This window comes from Hippichthys cyanospilos, chromosome 20, assembly GCF_059441005.1.
Source record: "Hippichthys cyanospilos isolate Australia breed blue-spotted pipefish chromosome 20, RoL_Hcya_1.0, whole genome shotgun sequence".
NCBI classification, from domain to species: domain Eukaryota; kingdom Metazoa; phylum Chordata; class Actinopteri; order Syngnathiformes; family Syngnathidae; genus Hippichthys; species Hippichthys cyanospilos.
Window position 1 is genome coordinate 691685 of NC_142388.1, and position 19154 is coordinate 710838.

General features: G+C 45.8%; 2 protein-coding genes across 3 annotated transcripts; one reads left to right on the top strand and one right to left on the bottom strand.

Moving 5' to 3' along the window:
• Positions 1–54: 54 nt before the first annotated feature.
• On the top strand, positions 55–14330 carry snx17 (sorting nexin 17). Its single transcript, XM_088403307.1, has 15 exons — positions 55–747; positions 3801–3875; positions 5128–5245; positions 6806–6870; positions 7396–7506; positions 7622–7712; positions 8259–8346; positions 8804–8873; positions 8947–9039; positions 9222–9425; positions 10306–10434; positions 11339–11416; positions 11859–11933; positions 12378–12419; positions 12501–14330. Exons 1-15 carry the CDS (start codon positions 688–690, stop codon positions 12618–12620), a joined length of 1419 nt encoding a protein of 472 aa, XP_088259433.1. The 5' UTR covers positions 55–687; the 3' UTR covers positions 12621–14330.
• A 157-nt stretch (positions 14331–14487) lies between these two features.
• On the bottom strand, positions 14488–19117 carry zbtb1 (zinc finger and BTB domain containing 1). Of its 2 annotated transcripts, none has more exons than XM_088403306.1 (3): positions 18620–18681; positions 17315–17825; positions 14488–17105 (listed from the first exon to the last, which is right to left on the bottom strand). In XM_088403306.1, exons 2-3 carry the CDS (start codon positions 17815–17817, stop codon positions 15848–15850), a joined length of 1761 nt encoding a protein of 586 aa, XP_088259432.1. In that variant the 5' UTR covers positions 17818–17825; positions 18620–18681; the 3' UTR covers positions 14488–15847. The 2 variants fall into 2 exon arrangements, with proteins under 2 accessions (XP_088259432.1, XP_088259431.1); XM_088403305.1 differs by lacking the exon at positions 18620–18681 and adding an exon at positions 18884–19117 and having other exon boundaries at positions 14489–17105.
• Between the last annotated feature and the right edge of the window lie 37 nt (positions 19118–19154).

The following is a 19154-nucleotide window of genomic DNA, read 5'->3' on the forward strand; positions in this document are numbered from 1 at the left end:
ACTATTCCAACTGGATGCACCATGTTTAAAATGGCTATTTCGGTAAAATGGTGTTTCACTGCGGCTTTGTTAAACTTTTATTGACGTAAAAATGTTTATTTGATTACTGTAGGGGGGCTAGAGGAACGTTTTGAGCCCAAACGTACAACCGGAATTCACCTATTGTATCGTGAATGGTTCTTCCCATCGGGTCTGTAGAAACCAGCTGCATCTCCCATCCAGTTAGCTACATCTGCTTAGCGAAAGTGAACGGGGATCTATTTAAGCATTTTTTAAAAACTTGTTTTAACTCAATACCCACTAAAATAAGTTTTTTTTTTCAAAACGAGAGAACTTAACATCTCTACACACGGGGTGGAATTCGTCCACACGCGCACCATGTTTGCTGAGGCAGTTTGAAAAGTTGACGGCTGACGTAGGAGAAGTTTTCCTATTTTTCTTTAGCTTTTTTTCATGTCGAAGCTAGCTCGCACGGAGGTGGATGCTAACTCGCCTCCCCTGCAGCGTGACACGGCGTCACTGGACCGAGCTCAACCGTGTGGATGCCTCTCTTCCTTCCCAAGTCACCGGCGACCTTCACTGCAGTGGAATTTGCCACTTTTATCTGATTAAATTTCTGGACAACTGTGGCGTCTAAAGCATCGTTAGCCGAGGTGGCGTTCAGGTACCACTGGCTTGGAACTAAACATGCATTTTTCCATACCCGAGACGGAGGTTCGTTCGGGGGAAAATGGATCTACCTACGTGGTGAGTATCGACACACCTGTTTAAAGTTATTGTCATGTTAAATGTGTTCCCTTTAAGATCATGTTAAACACAGAACGAGGCCATTGCAGAATTGCCAATTTAAATAGAAAACAGCTGTAGATCATCGTGTGACACGTTCACGGACATACAGTAAGCTACTTGAAATCTAAATATGATGGGCACTTCATTTTACATGGTCCTAAAAAAAGTAAATACTGTATGCTTTTATTGCCTAGGTGATGATCATTCCAAATATATTAGGCATTTTATTATACATGCTGTACGAAATGTGAATGTTTTTATTGCTCGTGTGTGTGCTGTATATTTAAGAAGCACATTTTTAACTTTCCACGTCTCTAAAAAACTAAAACCATTGACCGATTGCAGAATTGAGCTTTACAGTTGCCATGTAAACTGTGCTAGCAGCATGTTGGGATTTCGGGACTCGCTTTTCCACTTTTAGGTCATAAATCAACCATTTATGTTGAAACCTGCATGTGTTCTGCTGATTTAACAAGGAAAAGGGCTAGAACTTAGTTTGGGGTTGGCAAACGATTTGACCCAAGGGCTGCAAAGGGGTCTAAAATTTGACAAAAGGTCCAGTCCAAGAGCAGAGTGTTTTCTTAACCCTAACCCCATAATAGAAAAAAATATGGGATATCTTGAAAACATGTGCTTTAATATCAATAGAAGATTAACAAAAACATTACAAAAATGTTATTCAAGCCCAGTGTAAATAACGTTCTATGCAAATGACGCTGACAATAACTGAAAATTAAATGAACAAAATACTTTTTTTTCTAACTTACTAACACAATTTTGAAGCACTGACAGTTCAGCTATCCTTCAGATATTTAACATTATCACCCTCCTCCTGTTTGATCATTTCGGCAGGCCGGGTTAAAAAGCTAAATGTGTGAAAGACCCATCAAAATTCTCTAAAACTGTTTGCGACATGAGGAACTCTGTCTTAAAAATGGCTGGCAGGAAATTGATTAATCTGATGATAGAATGCAGGAAACAATGTGGACGTCATCTTTACAGTTACCGCATTGCTTTGCTGACGTCTTGAATTTTGTACGAGACCATTTTTTTCTTACAGATGTCGGCAAGCCAGTCAACAGCACAAACTTTGTTGCTAGGGAACTGCTTGCTGTTTTGTCTGCTATGGGGATAAAAAGAGCATCCCTGTCATAAATAATGTTGCCGCACACCGATTGTTACGCTTTTTGATGGATGCATTTTCCGAGCCGCTGTCCAAACAGCCTTTGAAAAAGACTGAAATGTGTGTGTGCAAAGCCAAGATGAAAAACACACACACACACACACAAAAATACTAATAATAACAATAAATAAATAAAAAATAAGAAACAGGTGAAGCAGCTTCAGGAAAGCCCTCGCCTGCTGGCCATGCAAAGAGATGAGCTCTTTGCACTTTGGAGCCAGTGAGTCACGAAGATTGTTGAGTGTGTGTGTGTTTCGCAATAGTCTCAACAAGGGCAGTTATGGAAAGCCGTTTGAGCCATTATTCGATAACCAGCTTACGGTCTGTGTGCTAGAACGCATTTAGTCCTCATTATCGAGACAATTCGGATGCGTGATTAGGAAAGCAGACCTTGTGTGACACTTATACTGTTCAAGCGTTCATGTGCAAAGTCACTCTCCCTGCCACCTTGCACATCTTTTTTTTTTCTCAATGTATTCTCCTTCAGCTTCCTCCGCACTCTGTAACCTTCGTTCCTTTTCGCTCACTCCCCCCTCCCTCGTCAAAAAAGCTAGATATTTTTTGTCCCGTGGCAGAATTTGCTCTCCAGAGTGGTCCTCTGTGTTTGTTTGAACAGATGACTCAGGATGTCGTTGACTATAAATAATAAATTTACACGGGCGAGCGAAAAGATTAAAGTGCACGTGGCCTCTTGACACCCGCGTGGGAAATGGTCTCTTACTGCAAGCATGCGAAACGCACTTCCTGTCCACCCGTGCTTCATGGAGGACAAATATTACTCCGCAAAACAAGACGGCTATGCAAGCGTATGTTAAAAATGTAAAACTGAGCAATTGTGTATTGCCATTTGATTTTGATTAATTGCTCAGGTCTAATGTTTTGTTGTTCAATGTAAATTTCGCGTTGCGACAAAAACGTGAGCAAGGATTGTGTTTCTTCGCTTTAGGTCTTTCTCATCCTCTCATTTCAATGTTCACAAGGCAAAAGAGCTTGTTATCAAACCCCCAAAAAGTGATGTTATTACAAGCTTAGCAAAGCATCGCTGCGCCGCTCCGCGTGAAAAATATTATGAACATGAATGGGGACTGCTTATTTGCTAGGTTTGGGCTGCCGCATCCAAGTGGTGATTTCACTGAGGAGCTATGCAGTAGCAGTAGTAGTAGCAGTCCGTTGCACAACATGATAGCAGGAACACGGGTTCGGGTGGAAAATATTTGGCAGGATCCATTTCCCCTGTTTTGAAACCTAAATTTGTGGTTCCTTTGAACAAAAACAAAGCAGGAAGCTGAACATTATTTGAGCTGAAGTAATCCTCAAGTTTGGAATCTTGATATTTTACATCTGCTAAGTACAGTAGATGCAGTGGAGCCTTGAAAGTCAACAATGACCCAAGGTTTTTCTAGATACCAGCGGTGTTTCCTCTCATTTTTTTTTCCTTTGATAAACTTTACCGCGGAACGAAGCAGAATAACCTTTTGTGTATCTAAAACAACTGTGCTTTCAGCACATTAGCTTCACGCTAATATACAACGCTTCACAGTTTAGCACTGATTGGTGCAGTGTGAATACCCTTTAAGTCAGAGGTGTCAAACTTATTTTTATAGAGGGCCACGTTGTAGCTCTACTTTCTGTCAGTGGGCTTGTATGACTGAAGTCGAATAAATTGTATTGTGTAATACATTGTGAAGTCAATTTCATACCACTATTCAAGCATATATTTATCCTGTGTGGAAAAAATGACAAGTTTTGTTGAAGATGACAGAATCACGTACGCCTGTGTTTTATGATGCCTGATCTAACTAAATGCTAAATGGTGTCCCACCCACAGGCTTACAACATCCACGTCAATGGCGTTCTACACTGTCGGGTGCGGTACAGTCAACTCCTCAGCCTCCATGAACAGGTAAGACACAAAAACACAGCCTCACGCCTTCAATGTGGAGAATTTTCTCTATTTGAAGTTAAAGAAACTTATCGTGGCGCCTTGAGATAAAAGCGACTGCGGCTTCAGTTGAGAGCAGTCACTGGCGGGGTGACGCACAAGTTGTTTTGTCTCTCTGTGATATTTGGCCCACGGGTGTTTATAAGTTGTACTTTCTTTGAAAGGATGTTTTCATTTATCATATAATGCCCCAAATTTGTCTGTTGATCCAACAACCTGGAACTACATGCTAGCTAATGTCAGTTCTTATCTTCAGAATGTTATATTGTGCTGCCTTGTATGCATTTAGCTCATTAGCATTTTCGTTTGTGCCAGGTATTTCCCTTTGGTATTTGTTAGTATATGCACAGATTTTGCATTAATGAGTACTCATTTGCATGTATTGTCTTGAAATGAATAGCATTAGTAGTCCAGTTATATGATTGATTTAATCAATGTAATTTGTGTACATTTTTGTAAGATTCAAGTCCAATTCTTTGGGCATTTCCAGCAGTAAAAAGTCACTCATTTGCTTTGCTTCCAAAATTCGACACAAGACGGGTGCATAACAGCGGAACCTCCTTCCACCCGCCTATCTACGACAAATGATAAAATGATGTCATTCGGGGAGATAGTTTGTCCATGCAAGAGCCGAATAAGGTTGCGTGGCTCCCGCGTCTCTGTCCTCATGTCCATTTCGTCCTTTTTGACAGTTGCCTAGCAACAGGGTGTGCGTGAGTACGTGCCTACATGAGTATGTGCGGCGGGGGGGGGGGGGGGGGGGGGGGGATATACAATTTCATAGTCTGCACTAAGCACACGCGGGCTTCATGTGGGACAAACGGTCAGCATAAACAAGCAGTCGCGTTCATCACTTTGCCGCGTCGTCTGTGCACGCTTCTATTGGAAAACGTATTCATCCGTCAAAAGCTAATTGATTATTCGACCTGTTGATAACTATTTTAATTATTGATTAATCAGTTAGAATCGGTGTTTAACTTAAAAGTTGTTCATTGGAAGTTTGGCAGTTTTATTCATCCAATGAATTGATTTAGCACTAATGAAAAAAAGATTTCCGCATTAATCTGACGAAAACAAGCAAAAGTTTTGTTGCGATTTGCCTCATATGGATGAACGAATGCACCGCTGTGCTGGTGTTTTGCTGAAACGTGCATGTTTGCGTTCCAAGTACGCCGTTCTCAGACTTGGCAACATCCGCTTTGTGTGCCCACAGATGAAGAAGGAATATGGCAGCAACGTGGTGCCTTCCTTTCCCCCAAAGAAGATCTTCACGCTGACCCTCGCGGAAGTGGAGCAGAGGCGGGAGTTGCTGGAGAAGTACATGCAGGCCGGTGAGCCTCCGTTGGACATTTTCAGGGCCCTTTGCTCCCAATCATCAATCAACCAACAAAATTGCCTAAAAAAACCTGCCATCATGTGAAGACTTACAAAAATGTCTGAAATTAGAATAATGTCTGTTTAAAAAAAAAAAAGGGGGGGGGGGGGGGGGGTCAACAAGAAGTATCGTATTATACCTTGACACAGGAAGTTACTTTCAGGTCAATTCCAGCACTATGCAAAATCAATAGTGGATTTGATTGTTTACTACAAACCTTTAACATATAATATACAAGAACTGTGGTTCTCAACCTTTATTCACTTATCTAGCCCTTGTAGAATAATTTTGCCTGTCAAGTAGACTCGAAAAAAACCTTTTTGTATTGAGGGGGGGGGGGTTGTCTGCCAGAAAATTGGGCCTCTCCATAAAGTTAAAAAAATGAACGCATACAAAGGAGTTACTTTAACACAATATAGCAATAAGTTTCTTTGTGTTCCAATGTATTTGCTCTTAATTTGAAGAGCAAGTCACAGTATTACAAAGCATTCAATTAGATTTGCTGAGACCTGCAAGAACTCTTTTAAAATCTCCGTCCCCCCTGAAGGGTCTTCGTTTTAATCTCCACTGGTTTCAGATAGTTATAGATGCTATCAAATAGGCGGATAGATTTTCCATCAATAATGTGATCTATAACCAAAAAGCACAACTTTACAAGAGAGGAAGTAAACCTAGAGAGATAGGTAGTGAACACACTGCAGAAAAAAAGAAAAGAAAAATAGTTTCCTTCATTTTGTTTGCTTGCAGCTCCTTTTAGGGTTCAAGTAAACATACTTCATCCGTGTTTCCCATCACGCTGCAGCGCCTAAAAGTGGACTTTCATCCGCACTTTTGAAGCATAATTAGCCTTAAGCTGAACCTTGTGCGTACACAAACAAGTTTGCAGAGCTGGCGACGCCGCTAACGCCGCTCTCTTTTAATCCTCTCTGCGCCAAGCGCAGAACAAGGAGGCGTTGTTACAGCCCGTATTTGCTCCGAGCCTCTTCTTGGCTAAAGGTTACATCATGGCTTATATGTGGAAAAATGAAGGTGGCGTACAAGTAAAAAGCCTGAATCAAAGTCCTGGGTCCGCATATTACCGTACTTCCCCAAATCGAAGATACACCTTTGTATAAGATGGACCATTAATTTGGGGGTTAATTTCTGTTATTTTCTGTTAGCGTGGATAAGACGCACCAACGCTTTGGCGAGAATGGAGAAAAAAAAAGGTTTCAAAACGGAATAATTCTCATCTTTAGATTTTCTTGCGTTCATATCAGTAAGTTATGTATTTGTTCCGCGTAAGGTTAAGCGTGTTTCAGATTTTTCACGTTGTGAGCGGTCGGCGAATGACACGCCCGTGTAATATTAAAATATTCAACCGGTTGAATTGATTGCTTCATTGAACAGTCATGAATACATTCACAATTGAATATAAAATCAAACGTATAGCTCATTGAACATGCACCCATTAACGGGGGTCACTGTTCACTTGCTGGCCTCGTTTGACTCATTGTCACTGTTCTTCTTTTGACAGTGCGCCAGGACCCGCAGCTAGGAGCCAGCGACTTGTTCAACAGCTTCCTAAGAAAAGCACAGCAGGTCGCCGCCTCCTTTATCGCGGGTGCACGTGCCTCATCCGCACCTTGAGCAGCAGGGTCTCACCTGAGCACGCTTTTAAATGGCATTGCACTTTTTCAAATATTCACAATCATTGTCCGCACCACCTGTCGTATCCTGCAATTTCATTTCTAATCACAGGAGGTGAAGCAATTACTTTCAGGGCAGAGGAGGCATCTGTAAAGCAGGCATTTCTAGTCTCTACAATGGAGATAAACCAAGACGTATGAAATTTGGAGCCAGTACAGTGGGAATCAAAATGAGAAAAATACAAATTCCAACTTTTAACTTGAAATCTCTTAAAGCATGAACAATACTGATTTGGCTTTACTGTATTTGCTTTTCTTTGCAATGTCATGGTCAAACCTGCTCTGGGAGGAGTTTGTCTGGTTGCTTTGCTTAGTTCTTTGAATGTTTTGTCATGGCTTCTGCCACTATTGAATGCTCCTTTCTTATCTTTGACATTAGCGGCTAACCTGCTAGCCTCTTTTGTTGTGACTCTTGCAGGAAACTCAGCAGATTCCCACAGAGGAAGTTGCTCTTGACATCTGCCTGTCCAATGGGCAAAAGGTGACGGTCAACATTCTGAGCTCTGATCAGACAGAAGACGTGCTGGATGTGAGCATTGTTTTTGTTTTTTTTGTTTTGTTTTTGTTTTTAATTACAGTATTTTTGGGAGGAAGGAGCCCTGTTCTCTGAATTTAAAGTAGATATGTTGTTGCTGTTTATAAAGGTCGTTGCAAACAAACTGGAGCTCCCTGAAGACCTTGTGGCCTACTTCAGTCTCTTCCTTGTGCGCGAAGGAGAAGAGGGAGGCCTTACATGTGCGTTACACAACAAGCACAGAACAACACTTGCTTATAGCTCAATACTTATCCAGGCAATTGGAAGTTTCTGCACACTCTGTTCTCCATGGTGTTTGCTTATCCTCTTCAAGAGACACAAAAAAATCATGGAGACAGTCGCGGACACCCAATTGTGTTTAGAATGGACAAGCTAGGACACTGCTCTTACCCAGGCAGAATGCTGCTGGAAAGCAAACAGCCGCACCTTCAAAATGCTATTTCTGCACGTTGCACAAACTTCTCATCATTTCACTTTTTTAAAAGTCTTTTCAAATTAAATGAAACGTTGTCACTGATTCAAAACATACTAAAATGATGGGAAAATTCAAAAAAATAACGAATTGTTATCCTATAAATTCACTTTCTCATTTCACCTAATCCTACAGTGTTTTCTTTCAATATCAACTTTTCAGGTTCATGAACATTCCCTACAAAAACTCCACTTTCTAGTTTCTCCTTGAATTTTGTTTTTGATCAATTTTGGTGTCCAGGGTGTTCATTATCCATTTGCTGTTTTTCTCCTAGTTGTCCGAAAGCTTCAGGAGTTTGAGCTGCCCTATGTGTCCATTACCAGCCTACACAGCGCAGAGTTTCACATCCTCTTACGCAAAAGGTACACTGCCCATGCTTCTAATCAGTAGGCCCTGTTCCTGTCCAAGGAATTATTTTGAAGTGAGTTCCATGTTGTGATTTGCTGTCACCAATCGTAAACATTTTTAGAGCCTTCAATTCCTTCTACCGAGTGTAGAAAACATGAATGAATGGATTCAAAGCAAAAGCATCAGTCTGCTTTGATGGAGGATAACAGAGATGGGAAAATATTTGACAAGCAGAAATTCGGAAGATTTTGACATTTGAAAGAAGGATTCATCAATTACCAAAAATCATCATCGATCGAACATGAAAGTTGGAAGGTGGACCGCTAACAGACCCCCCCCAGTATACCGGAGCCAGAGAGTACATACAAGATTAGGAAGGGTGTTAAGAAAATGTACCATGCTGAAATTGAAGGTGACACGCTTGTCCGAGTGATGTGTGTGTTTTTTTGAAATTTGCGCATGTTTCTCTAGTTATTGGGACATGGTGTACGACGCTGATGTCATGGACAACAGAGTTGGCCTCAACTTGCTTTATGCCCAGGTAAGGAACCGACACGTTTTGACGGCGCGAATGTTCTGAGGCGTCCGTTTGTTTTCGTTTTGCGTCCTACCAGACGGTGTCCGACATCGAACGGGGCTGGATCCTGGTCAACAAAGAGCAGCACAGGCAGCTCAAATCCCTGCAGGAGAAAGGCTCCAAGAAAGAAGTAGGATCAATACTCCGCTTGCTTGTAATGTTCCTTGCCCCAAAAAATGACTACGGTCTATAAAAACAGCTGGCTCATCCCTTTGTTCGGTCATACTTTCGGTTATTTTCATAGCAGTTTGGCTACCGCCCAACATTTTGCGCTGTTGTTTCAAAAGCCGCTTGTGTTCTCTCCCGCTTTAGTTCATCCACCTGGGCCGGACGCTGAAATATTACGGCTACGTCAAGTTCGACCCGTGCGCCACAGACTTCCCGGAGAAGGGCTGCCAAGTCATCGTGGGCGCCGGCAACAACGAGCTCAACTTCCACGTCAAGCTGCCCAACCAGCAGATGAAGGAAGGCAGCTTCAAGGTCACGCGCATGCGCTGCTGGAGGGTCACGTCGTCCGTAAGTCTCCATATGCGCGTGCTCGCGTGCGTGCTGCATGTGTAAAAATGTCCATCTGACTTGCACCTATCTTATCAAAGGCAAAGTTGTTTTTGCCAAGCCTCCTCCACGCCTGCTCCCTCCATCTGCAAACGCTCATTCAATCTCCATACGCGTAACTGTCCCAAACGCAAATTGAGCAGCGTCCGCAACGAGGGCTAGTGCCGTGCTAATGCCGCCTGTCGTGCGCCACATACTGTAGCTCACAGTGACAGTCGAGATATGTATTTGTGTACAATACAAGAATAACCATCAATTCAGCATGAAATGATAGCTGTTGATTGCAAATTGAAGATGACCAAATATGTCTTTTTTCACTACTTGGTGCACACTACATTTATTTATTTATATATATATATATATATATATATATATATATATATATATATATATATATATATATATATATATATATATTTTTTTTTTTTTTTTTTTTTTTTTTGGGGGGGGAGTACCTAGTCCCACTCGCCTCCCACCTAATAAACAAAGGGCAAGCAAAACATTGGCAGGGTTGATTTAGCATGGCTGGCAGGTTGTCTCATTAAAGGCCCCCCACCCCCCCTTTTTTCCATGATGAATTCCTGAGCTCATTCTCCACCGTCATTAGACCCCACACCACCACCACCCCCTTTTCAATGCGAGAGTTCATTTGGTGCGGCAGTGATGCGTCGCTGCTCATCAAATTGCATCTGCGGCAAAATGTCTCAGCATTAAGCGTGTGGGGGGGAGGCGCTCGTCTTTTCAAGCGTATCCCCAAAATACGCTCCCTGTTGTTTTTTTTATTTTTTTACACCTGATGATATTTTCATGTCTTTGAGGTATTATTGTTACTATTTTGCAGCAAGTCCCAATCGCAAACGGCGCCAACAACCCTTGCGTGTCGACCAAGTGCGACGTGAAGTTGGAGCTGGCCTTCGAGTATCTAATGAGCAAGGACCGCCTGCGCTGGGTCACCATCTCCAGCCAGCAGGTCAGCACAGAGTACCAGAAATGCAAGGATCTACTAACGGGTCGGACGGTACTATAATCATCTCGGGGTGGATTCCAATATAAAGTGAGCTCACCGTTAATGACAAACTATTGGGAGCCCTCAGCTTGTTTGAGTTTCGGAAGTACATTTGAGAATGCCGCCTCAAAATGTACACAAACTACTGTGCATTGATTAAATCAAACATATCTCTGAATTACAATTTCCACTCATTTCAATACAAAACGTTAATTAGATGCAAATGAGTACTTTTCAATGCAAAAGCTTTGCATATGCTAATGTATACCAAAGGGAAATACCTGTCACGAACGAAAACGCTAACGAGCTAAACGCATACGAGGCGTCACTGTATAAAATGCTGGAGATAAGTTGTCATAGTTGACAGCATTTGTACAAAGGAAGTACAACTTACAGACACTCGTGAGATAGATTTCACAGAAAGACGGAACAACGTGTGCGTCACCGACAGCGACTGCTCTCAACTTAAGCCGCACCGGCCTTTCTCACTACAAAATGTTACAGCAACGGCGGCCGGAGACGTCGCCAAAACCCAAAGATCAAGCCAAACAAAGCACCGATGAATGAACGGTTAGACGATAAACTAAATCACTTCCAAAACGTCATTGTTTCGGTGGCGGCCCAGTTGATCCGCGGACCGGCGGTTGGGGACCTCTCCGTTACCGGGCTTATAGTGTGGGTAACGCCCCTTCAAAGACAAACCTGTAGATTCTTGATGCTTTCCTGAGTGTACATCTTGACGTTGGTTTTTTTTTCCTCATTAAGAATGTATGATGAAACATACTATGCTGTTTTTTTTGTTTTTCTTTGGGGGGGACTGGAACGTTAAGAAAAAAATCCCCCAAATGACTCTTGTGTGTGCTTTCAGGCCATCATGATGAGTATCTGCCTTCAGTCTATGGTGGACGAGTTAATGGTCAAGAAGTCGGGCGGCAGCATCAAGAAGGTTCGTCTTTTTTTTTTTTTTTTTTGGGGTGCTAAACAATCCTCATGAAGTGTGACATAATGAGCAAGGTGCGCTTTGATTCATCTTTTTAAATAATGGATGAAGGAATGCGTTTCCTCGGTTATATTTGCATCGATTCAACAATAATACGTTTAATTTGAATTGGCAGGCAGGAGCTCTAGAGGAATAGAAAAGAGGAGGTTTATAGATGTAGTAGTGAACGAGGACATGAAGGTAGTTGGAGTGAGAGAAGAGGATGCAGGAGAAAAGCTCGCTATAGAGCATTTGATTGGGAAAAGCCGAAAGGAGAAGAGGAAAAAGGTTTCGCTATGTTGTTATGTAACGCTAATATTATAACACATTTTTGTTATTTGCTTATAGTAACACGCTTCAATTGTTGATTTCCAAAAATAACTTTTTTGTCTTTTTTTTTCCTGCTTAGATGTTAAGGAAACGACACAACGGCTCCATGCAGCGGCCTGACTGTCAGCAAGCTGTGAAATCTCCCCCGCTGCTGGTGAGAAATGGAACATAGCGCCACACCCGTCCCACAAATCCAGTCGCTTTGTAACGTATTTACCGTGATTTCCCAAATGTACGCACCCGTGTATAAGACGCACTCTTAATTTGGGGGGCAAATTCTGGTATTGCCTCTTATCGCGTATAGGATGCGCCGACATCAATGCAAAATATTCTGAATCTCATCTTCTGCTAGCAGGAGCTACTGTTAGCGGCCAGTGCTAACAGCCCACCGACGTACGCCCATTGTGATCATTATCGTACGTAAGAATGTGGCCGATATAAAAAGGCACAAAATTCGGCTTATGTGGCTGACGGATCCATCTTTCTCAAAAAAAGTGACCGTTTGTAGGACATAACCATACCTTTTCGGAGGAACAAAAAGTGCGTCTTATATATGGAGAATTACCGTATCAATTTATTTCTGGTTATTTCCATGCAGGACTCTCCTGACCAGAGCCGCGAGCAGCTCATCAAACTATCGGTGAGGAAGATCAAAATAATCAGGGAACGCAATTTTTGTCGAAATCCCATATATATGTTTTTCCCGCCGCGGGCTCCGCAGACCAAGCTGAGTTCAGTGTCCTTGCGAGGGATGGGCGGATCCAACTCCGCCAACGACCTCAGCGGCGGCGATTTCCACGGCAACTACGCTTTCGAGGGCATCGGCGACGACGACCTGTAACCGCCGTTGCGCCCCACCCCCCCCAGAAGGTTACTAGCTCAGGTCCGATGCTAACGCGTGCGCGCGAGTGCCCCGTTGTGCCTCCGTAGGGTTTGTAGCATCCGGACCCAGAACCATCTTATTTGAATTGATTTCTTTTACGTTTCCAACCGGGGCGGCCAGTTTAAGTCGATTTCTTTGCGAAGCGGTCAGTTCACACGCGCAGAGCGTTCCGCCCGCCCGCCCGCCCGCCGCAAGTGAGAGCACAACTTGGAATTTTGGGCAAAATTGAACGGGCCTCTGTGTCAAAATGGCGTTGGTGACTGCGGACACAACATTGGGCCCACCCGATGTCATTTGTCTACTCCGTTGGTCGTGCAGGACAATTACACACCCGACCACTGTAGTGGGGAAATCATCAATAGATCAAAATGTTTTTAATTCAAAATACATTGATATTTACTCCACACGGTGATAGCAATATTTTCGTTCCACCCGTAGCAAGAACATGCACATTTGACTTTGGGCCATTTACTTTTTGCTCTTGCTGTGGAAACGGAATGTAGCTAATGGGGTGTGCGCTGTCCTTTAGTCATCGTTTTGGCCGCCTGTCCATCATCCAGCGCGACAGACCCAGCTGTTCGCATTTTGCACACCACAAAACACCCTTTCGCCGTTGACTTTGTATTTTTGATCTGCTTTGTCTTCACTATGTCAGCGATTCAGCAATGCCGTACATGAACTCATTCTGCAACACTGCGCTAGTTGACAACTCATTCAATCCCAAAGACACGTTCTTTTTTTTAATCTTTTTTAGGTATCCGGACATTCATTACGACCATATATATGTATATGAGGGCGGGCACCTGGGATTGAACGTATGGATTTGTTTTTTTATTGCGTTTACCCAAAAGAAACCTATAACTTTAGTATTTGTCACCTTAAGTATGTTTTTTTTTAAATACTTTATTACCTAAAGTAATCACTCTACATAAAGTAGCTGACACTTTAATGACCTAAAGTAATTCATTCCTTTATTGCCTCATGCATGTAGCCATTTCTAGAACCTTCTAAAGAAAGAAACGCTTCAAAAACGGTAGACTTCCAAAGGCATTTGAAATATATCTTTGGGATTGAATGATTTAACATTCAGTTCGAGTGCTTCATGAGTAAGTAGTACTAGCGGTAAGAGTTGAAAGGGCTTTCTGGGGGGGGGGTCGAATTTGGGAAAGTCATCTATGATTTTCGAGAGGTTTTATTTTTGTTGAGGTTTCTCATGAATGCCAAATCGTAGTTCATAAAAGCATTTTGCACAAGAATAAGCATTATTTACGTCACTTTTTTGATACGCTGTACATTTGATTCCCAACATTTCTTACTAACGTCTTTCAATAGAGCGCGTGTAAGCTCCAGCAGAAATCAACTAACATGACCGTTGTTTACATTTTTAGCCGAGGATTTTATGCGATTTTTATGTTTGACGCGCTCGTGCCAATCATCTCAGAGAAGCGTTCCAAGACAACGTCGTTCATGGATTGCTGGCAACAAAATGAACATTCTTCCGTCTCGGCTAGAAAGTTCCAGTAGTGAGCGCTACCTTACGTTACTTGTGCTCTTATGCCTGTTGTGTAAGTTTGCTTTCATAATTCTTAGCAGAAAAAGGGGAAAACAAAACATCTCAATTGTAAGCAATAGTCAGTGCTTGGACAAACAATAAACGTCTCACCTTCAGGTCGTCGGTTCAAGCGCCTCGTTTTTCCCGCGCACTTCCGCCTCGTCGGGACCGTGCTCGCAACTGTAGCGGCGTTCGCCACTCAATGGCAGTCGTGCGGCTGCCTTCAGAAGGAAGGAAAACGGGACTCGGTTGTCAAACGGCAACGTACGATATCGCTTGAAAATGGCTTTATTTGGGACCACGCTTTGGGCTGCGTTGCGAGTTTCAACAGCTAAGCTAGGCAATTGGAAACCTTGAAAACGGGGCCGTTCAGTCAGTCGGAGGGCAGATTTCAAGCCCGCTTGCTGCCCCGCCGCGCTTGTGTCATTTGCACTTGGGAAATAACCAACATTTCAGCAGACGGTTCAATTGTCAACTTTGATTTCAAACATTTCATTTGAAAAAATAAAAGTACGGCTATAGGACAAGGACTAATCTTGAACTTTTACTGCACTCGTGTCACGCAGCAACGTTATGGCGAAAGTCAAAAGTTCAAAACTAAATATTGTTACACATAAAGGCGATTCTATTCCTCTGCTTTGACAGAAGAAAAAATGACTTGTGTGAAGTGCGCAATTGTTTATTAAGTGTGTAGTTGCAAAATGACACAAACGCACAAATTGGACACCTGTGCAATCGTCATGTAAGTCCCCTTGACGAGCTTTCATTGAGAATCACCATCGCGACAGTTTCAAGTCCACCAGGAATCCCGTTTTGTCCCACGTCTTGGACGCGAACCTCCCAAAAAAAGCAACCAATCAGGAGGGTGAAAAGATGAGCGTTCAAAGTGCACAAGAAAAAAAAAAAATCCTTTTCTACTTTTTTGGAGTGGCCCTTACAGTAGCGCTGCCCCATTAAACACTTTTGTCACTCCTTCCAATACGCGCACCTTGGCCACCGGGGGGCAGTAGAAGTGAAACTGCCAACTGACTAGCAAATGTTTGGAGTTCAAACTCATTTCAACAAATGAGCGAGAATGTTCTAACGTACTTGTAGGCCAGATTCGAAAAACAAAGCCCTTTTTAAAATCATTAGCCAGACATATTTGCAAAAAAATTCAAACGTACTTGTTGGGTAGTTTTGAAAAAGGTAGCATTTTTTTCCCATAATGCTATGTAGTATTGATTGTGGCATTATGAAAAAAAAAAAAAGGTTTTTAAGCATTAACCTGCAAGTATGCCTAGACGTCCTTGAAGGATGATTGCTAAAAACGTAGCAGTTTTTCCCCATTATGCTATGGGGTATTGACTTGCACATGTGCATTTCGTGAGGCATTATTACATTTTTAGCATCTATCGTTCTAACATACTTGCAAGAACATGAAAACGTACTTGCGCACCCCCTGTTGCATTATGGGAAAACCTGCTAGGTTTTAGCCTAAAAACACACGGGAAGTACTCCGGATCGCGCTCGCCGGTCCAAAACGTCGGCGGTTCCACGGCCTCCGCGTTCCTCCCGAAACCCATTCGATGGGCGCCGCGAAACGAATACTCCAAAGTCAAGGTACGCTTTGCTCCCGGCGGCGTCCCCGAGTCTACATCTTCTTGCCGTGCTTGAGGTTGTAGTGCGTGCGCATGTCCTTGCGGAGGCGGAACTTGTCGCCGCAGACGCCGCAGACGTAGAGGTGCGCGTCCATGTGCTCCTCCAGCTGCCGGCCGCCCGGGAAGATCTGGAAGCAGACCTGGCAGATGGTCTCGCCGGCCGCCAGGTGCGAGATCATGTGGCGCACGTGGTCGTGCTTGAGGAAGGTGCCCTGCTCGCAGACGGGGCAGACGTAGCGGGCCACGCCGCGGTGCATGTCCGTGTGCAGGCGCAGCTGGCGCTCGCGCAGGAAGCGCTTGCCGCACGTCTGGCAGGTGAACTGCTTCTCCTTGGTGTGCACCGTGTAGTGCTCGCGCAAGTGGCAGCGCTGGAAGAAGCCTTTGCCGCAGATGGCGCAGAAGTGCTTGCGGCGGTGGTCGGGGCCGCCGCCCGCCCCGAACGTCTCGCCGTCGGCCTCGTGAGGGCAGGAAAGGGCGTGCTGGAGCGCCAGGCTCTCGCTGGGGAAGGGCAGGCCGCAGTGGGGGCAGGCCGGCTCGGCGCCGGGGGGGTCGTCGGCCTCGTCCGATTCGCCGCAGCGCTCGGCGTGCTCCTGGAGCTGCCGACCTTTGATCAGAACCTGGCCGCAGCGGCCGCAGGCGCAGATGTGGCCCAGGTGGCTGGACAGGTAGTGCGCCGACTTGTCGTCCTGGCTCAGCGGCGTCCCGCACAGCTCGCACGGGTCCGCCGGCTCCTCTTTCGCCGCCGAAAAGTCCGGCGACGCCGGCGAGGAGTCGCTTCCCGAGGCGGCGCCGGAGACGCCGGGCGCCGCCCGGTCGCAGAACGCCCCGGGATCGTCTTCGAGGAGCGGCGCTTCCCCGGGTTCCGTTTTGACGCGGGGCGTCCCGTCGCTCGGCCCCGCCGCCGCAGATAGCGGGTCGGAGGGCGCGCGGCGCTCTTCGCCGCTGTCCGACGCGGAGCTCTCGGCCTTGGCGGAGTCGTCGTCGGCGTCCGGGCTGCGGGCGGGCGCGAAGCTCTTGCGGTTGGTGCAGGTGAGGATGTGCTCGATCAGAAGCTTCTCGCAGCTGAAGACGAATCCGCAGTCGTCGCAGGTGAAGGTACGGCCGAAGCGCGGGCGTTCGCGCAGCGCCGAGCCCCTTCCCCCGCCTCGCTTCCTCAGGTCGCACGGCTGCTCCGCCGCGTGGCCCGCCTCGGAGCTCCGGGGGGCGGCGACGCTCGCCGCTTCCTCGGAGGCGGGCGGCATCCCCAGGTACCTGCGGGAAGAGGTCGACGAAAACAAAGGACCAATCGCGAAGGATTTAGGGAGGGCCGTTTATGGGCAAATTCCACGTGCGGGTCGAAAGGCCAAACGGAAAAATGTGGCAGGACACTGAAAACTCCCGAAGGATTCTTGAAAGCTAATTCATAACTAATTCATAATTCGACTGCGCCCGAGCGACTGCGAAGCAACCAACGCGAGTACCTGAGGTTCTTGGCGCCGTCGGCAGGATCGCTAGCGGCGGCGGGCGCCTGCCGCTCGTACATGCGCACCCCGAAGAGCATCTTGCCGCCGCCGGGCGGCGGCGCCGAGCTCCCGGACGAGGACGGCGCGAGACCCGAGCCGGCGCGGATGTCGCGCAGGTCGTCCAGCGACTCGGGGATGTAGTACATCTGCAGGTAGACCATGGAGGCCTTGAGGTCGTCGAAGTCGAAGGTCCCCGCCGCCACGCGTCCCAGGTACATGAGCTGCAGGATCAGGTCGAAACACTCGGCGCTGATCCGCATGTTGCTGAGGTCCAGGCGCGCCGCCCCCTGCTGGTCGCGGATGAACATCATGCGGAAGTAGGAGCTGCAGGCCGCCAGCACGGCCTTGTGGGCCCGGAAGTAGATGTCGCCGATGGCGATCAGGCAGTCGCACAGGAAGCCCCACTCGCGCTGGTTGTTGAGCTGCTGCAGGACGTGGTCGCCGTGGCTCGGCCGAGCCATCGCCCTGCCTGCCGCGAGTAAAAGTCCGCGCGCCGCTGAAATTCCTCAAATTCAATTGCCATTCATTCATTACAAGATTCATCCATTCATTTGGGGCAGGGAACCCCGAGAGCCACATCCTTGCCTGTTTTTGACGTGTCTCGCTCGCTTCCAACACACCTGGTTGAAACGATCAGGATCATTATCAGGCTGCCACGGGGCTTGCCGATGAGCTGATTATTCCAAGCGGGTGTGAAAGGCGAGGAGACATGGAACATAGGCAGGATATGGCTCTCGAGGCACCGGAGTTCCCTTCCCCCGGTTTTAGGGGCTCCGTAATCATTTTGGAAGAGCAAATCAAACGCTTGCAGGGAGGGGCTTAGTTACGCGTAATGACGTCAAATTAACTTCAAAACATTTTCAGAACCAGGCAGCTAGCTATACGATACAACTAGATTGACAAATTCGTTTCCTACACAAGCGTGCAAATAATCCATAATAGGTCCCAAAACTGTGACCTCGTCATACAGAGTCAAAATGAATAGCAACTCGTTTCTGACGCGTTTCGAATGCGAACACTGGAAGAAAAACAACGAATGACTCGTTCTGTTCGCCGTGAAGCAACATAAACTTCAACATGCATTTTGTTTATTTTGATGATTCAGAGGTTTCGTAGCCCAAAACTGCACGGCCAGCGCGGAGCTACAAGCTAACCACATTCAACGTTTCTATTTGACTGGAAGTCTCGGTGACGACGCCTCGGAGGTCAAATCAAAGGAGTAGAAACAATACATGTAAACTAGCACGGGAATTGCAATCTTACCGCAGACAACGCAAATCGAAAACAAAACTTTTGGGTCTCCCGAGTGCAAGCGAGAAGCCAAACCAAAGTCACTTGAAGCCCCCCCTCCCCCCCCCCCATGTTTTATTTTGAAAGTAAAAAGCGAAAACAAATATGGCGGCGCTTTCGCTGAGAACCCAGACGGTAAAGTCTCCCGCAAACAGTGCCACCACCCCCGCAAAAAAACACGCAAATCCCCCTCCCCCCCTTGCCACCCGCACTTCAAGCACCGCCACGCCGACTCACCGCAAGTCGCCGAGGCCGACGGAGGAGCTCGGAGATGGGCTGAAGATGGGCGGAGGCTCCGCAGAAAACGGCGGTTCCTCTACCTCAGTGCGGGTGAAAGTTGCGGGTCGGGGAAGAAGAAGAAGAAGAAGAAAAAAAAACGCAAGAAAGAAGAAGAAGCAATTGGTCCTCCTTCTTGGTCTTCAACTAGTGCTGGATTCAACTTCCGCACAAACTGCCTTTGGATCACGATGAACAAAATAAAAGACTTCCAGTTGAATTGGGCGCTTTC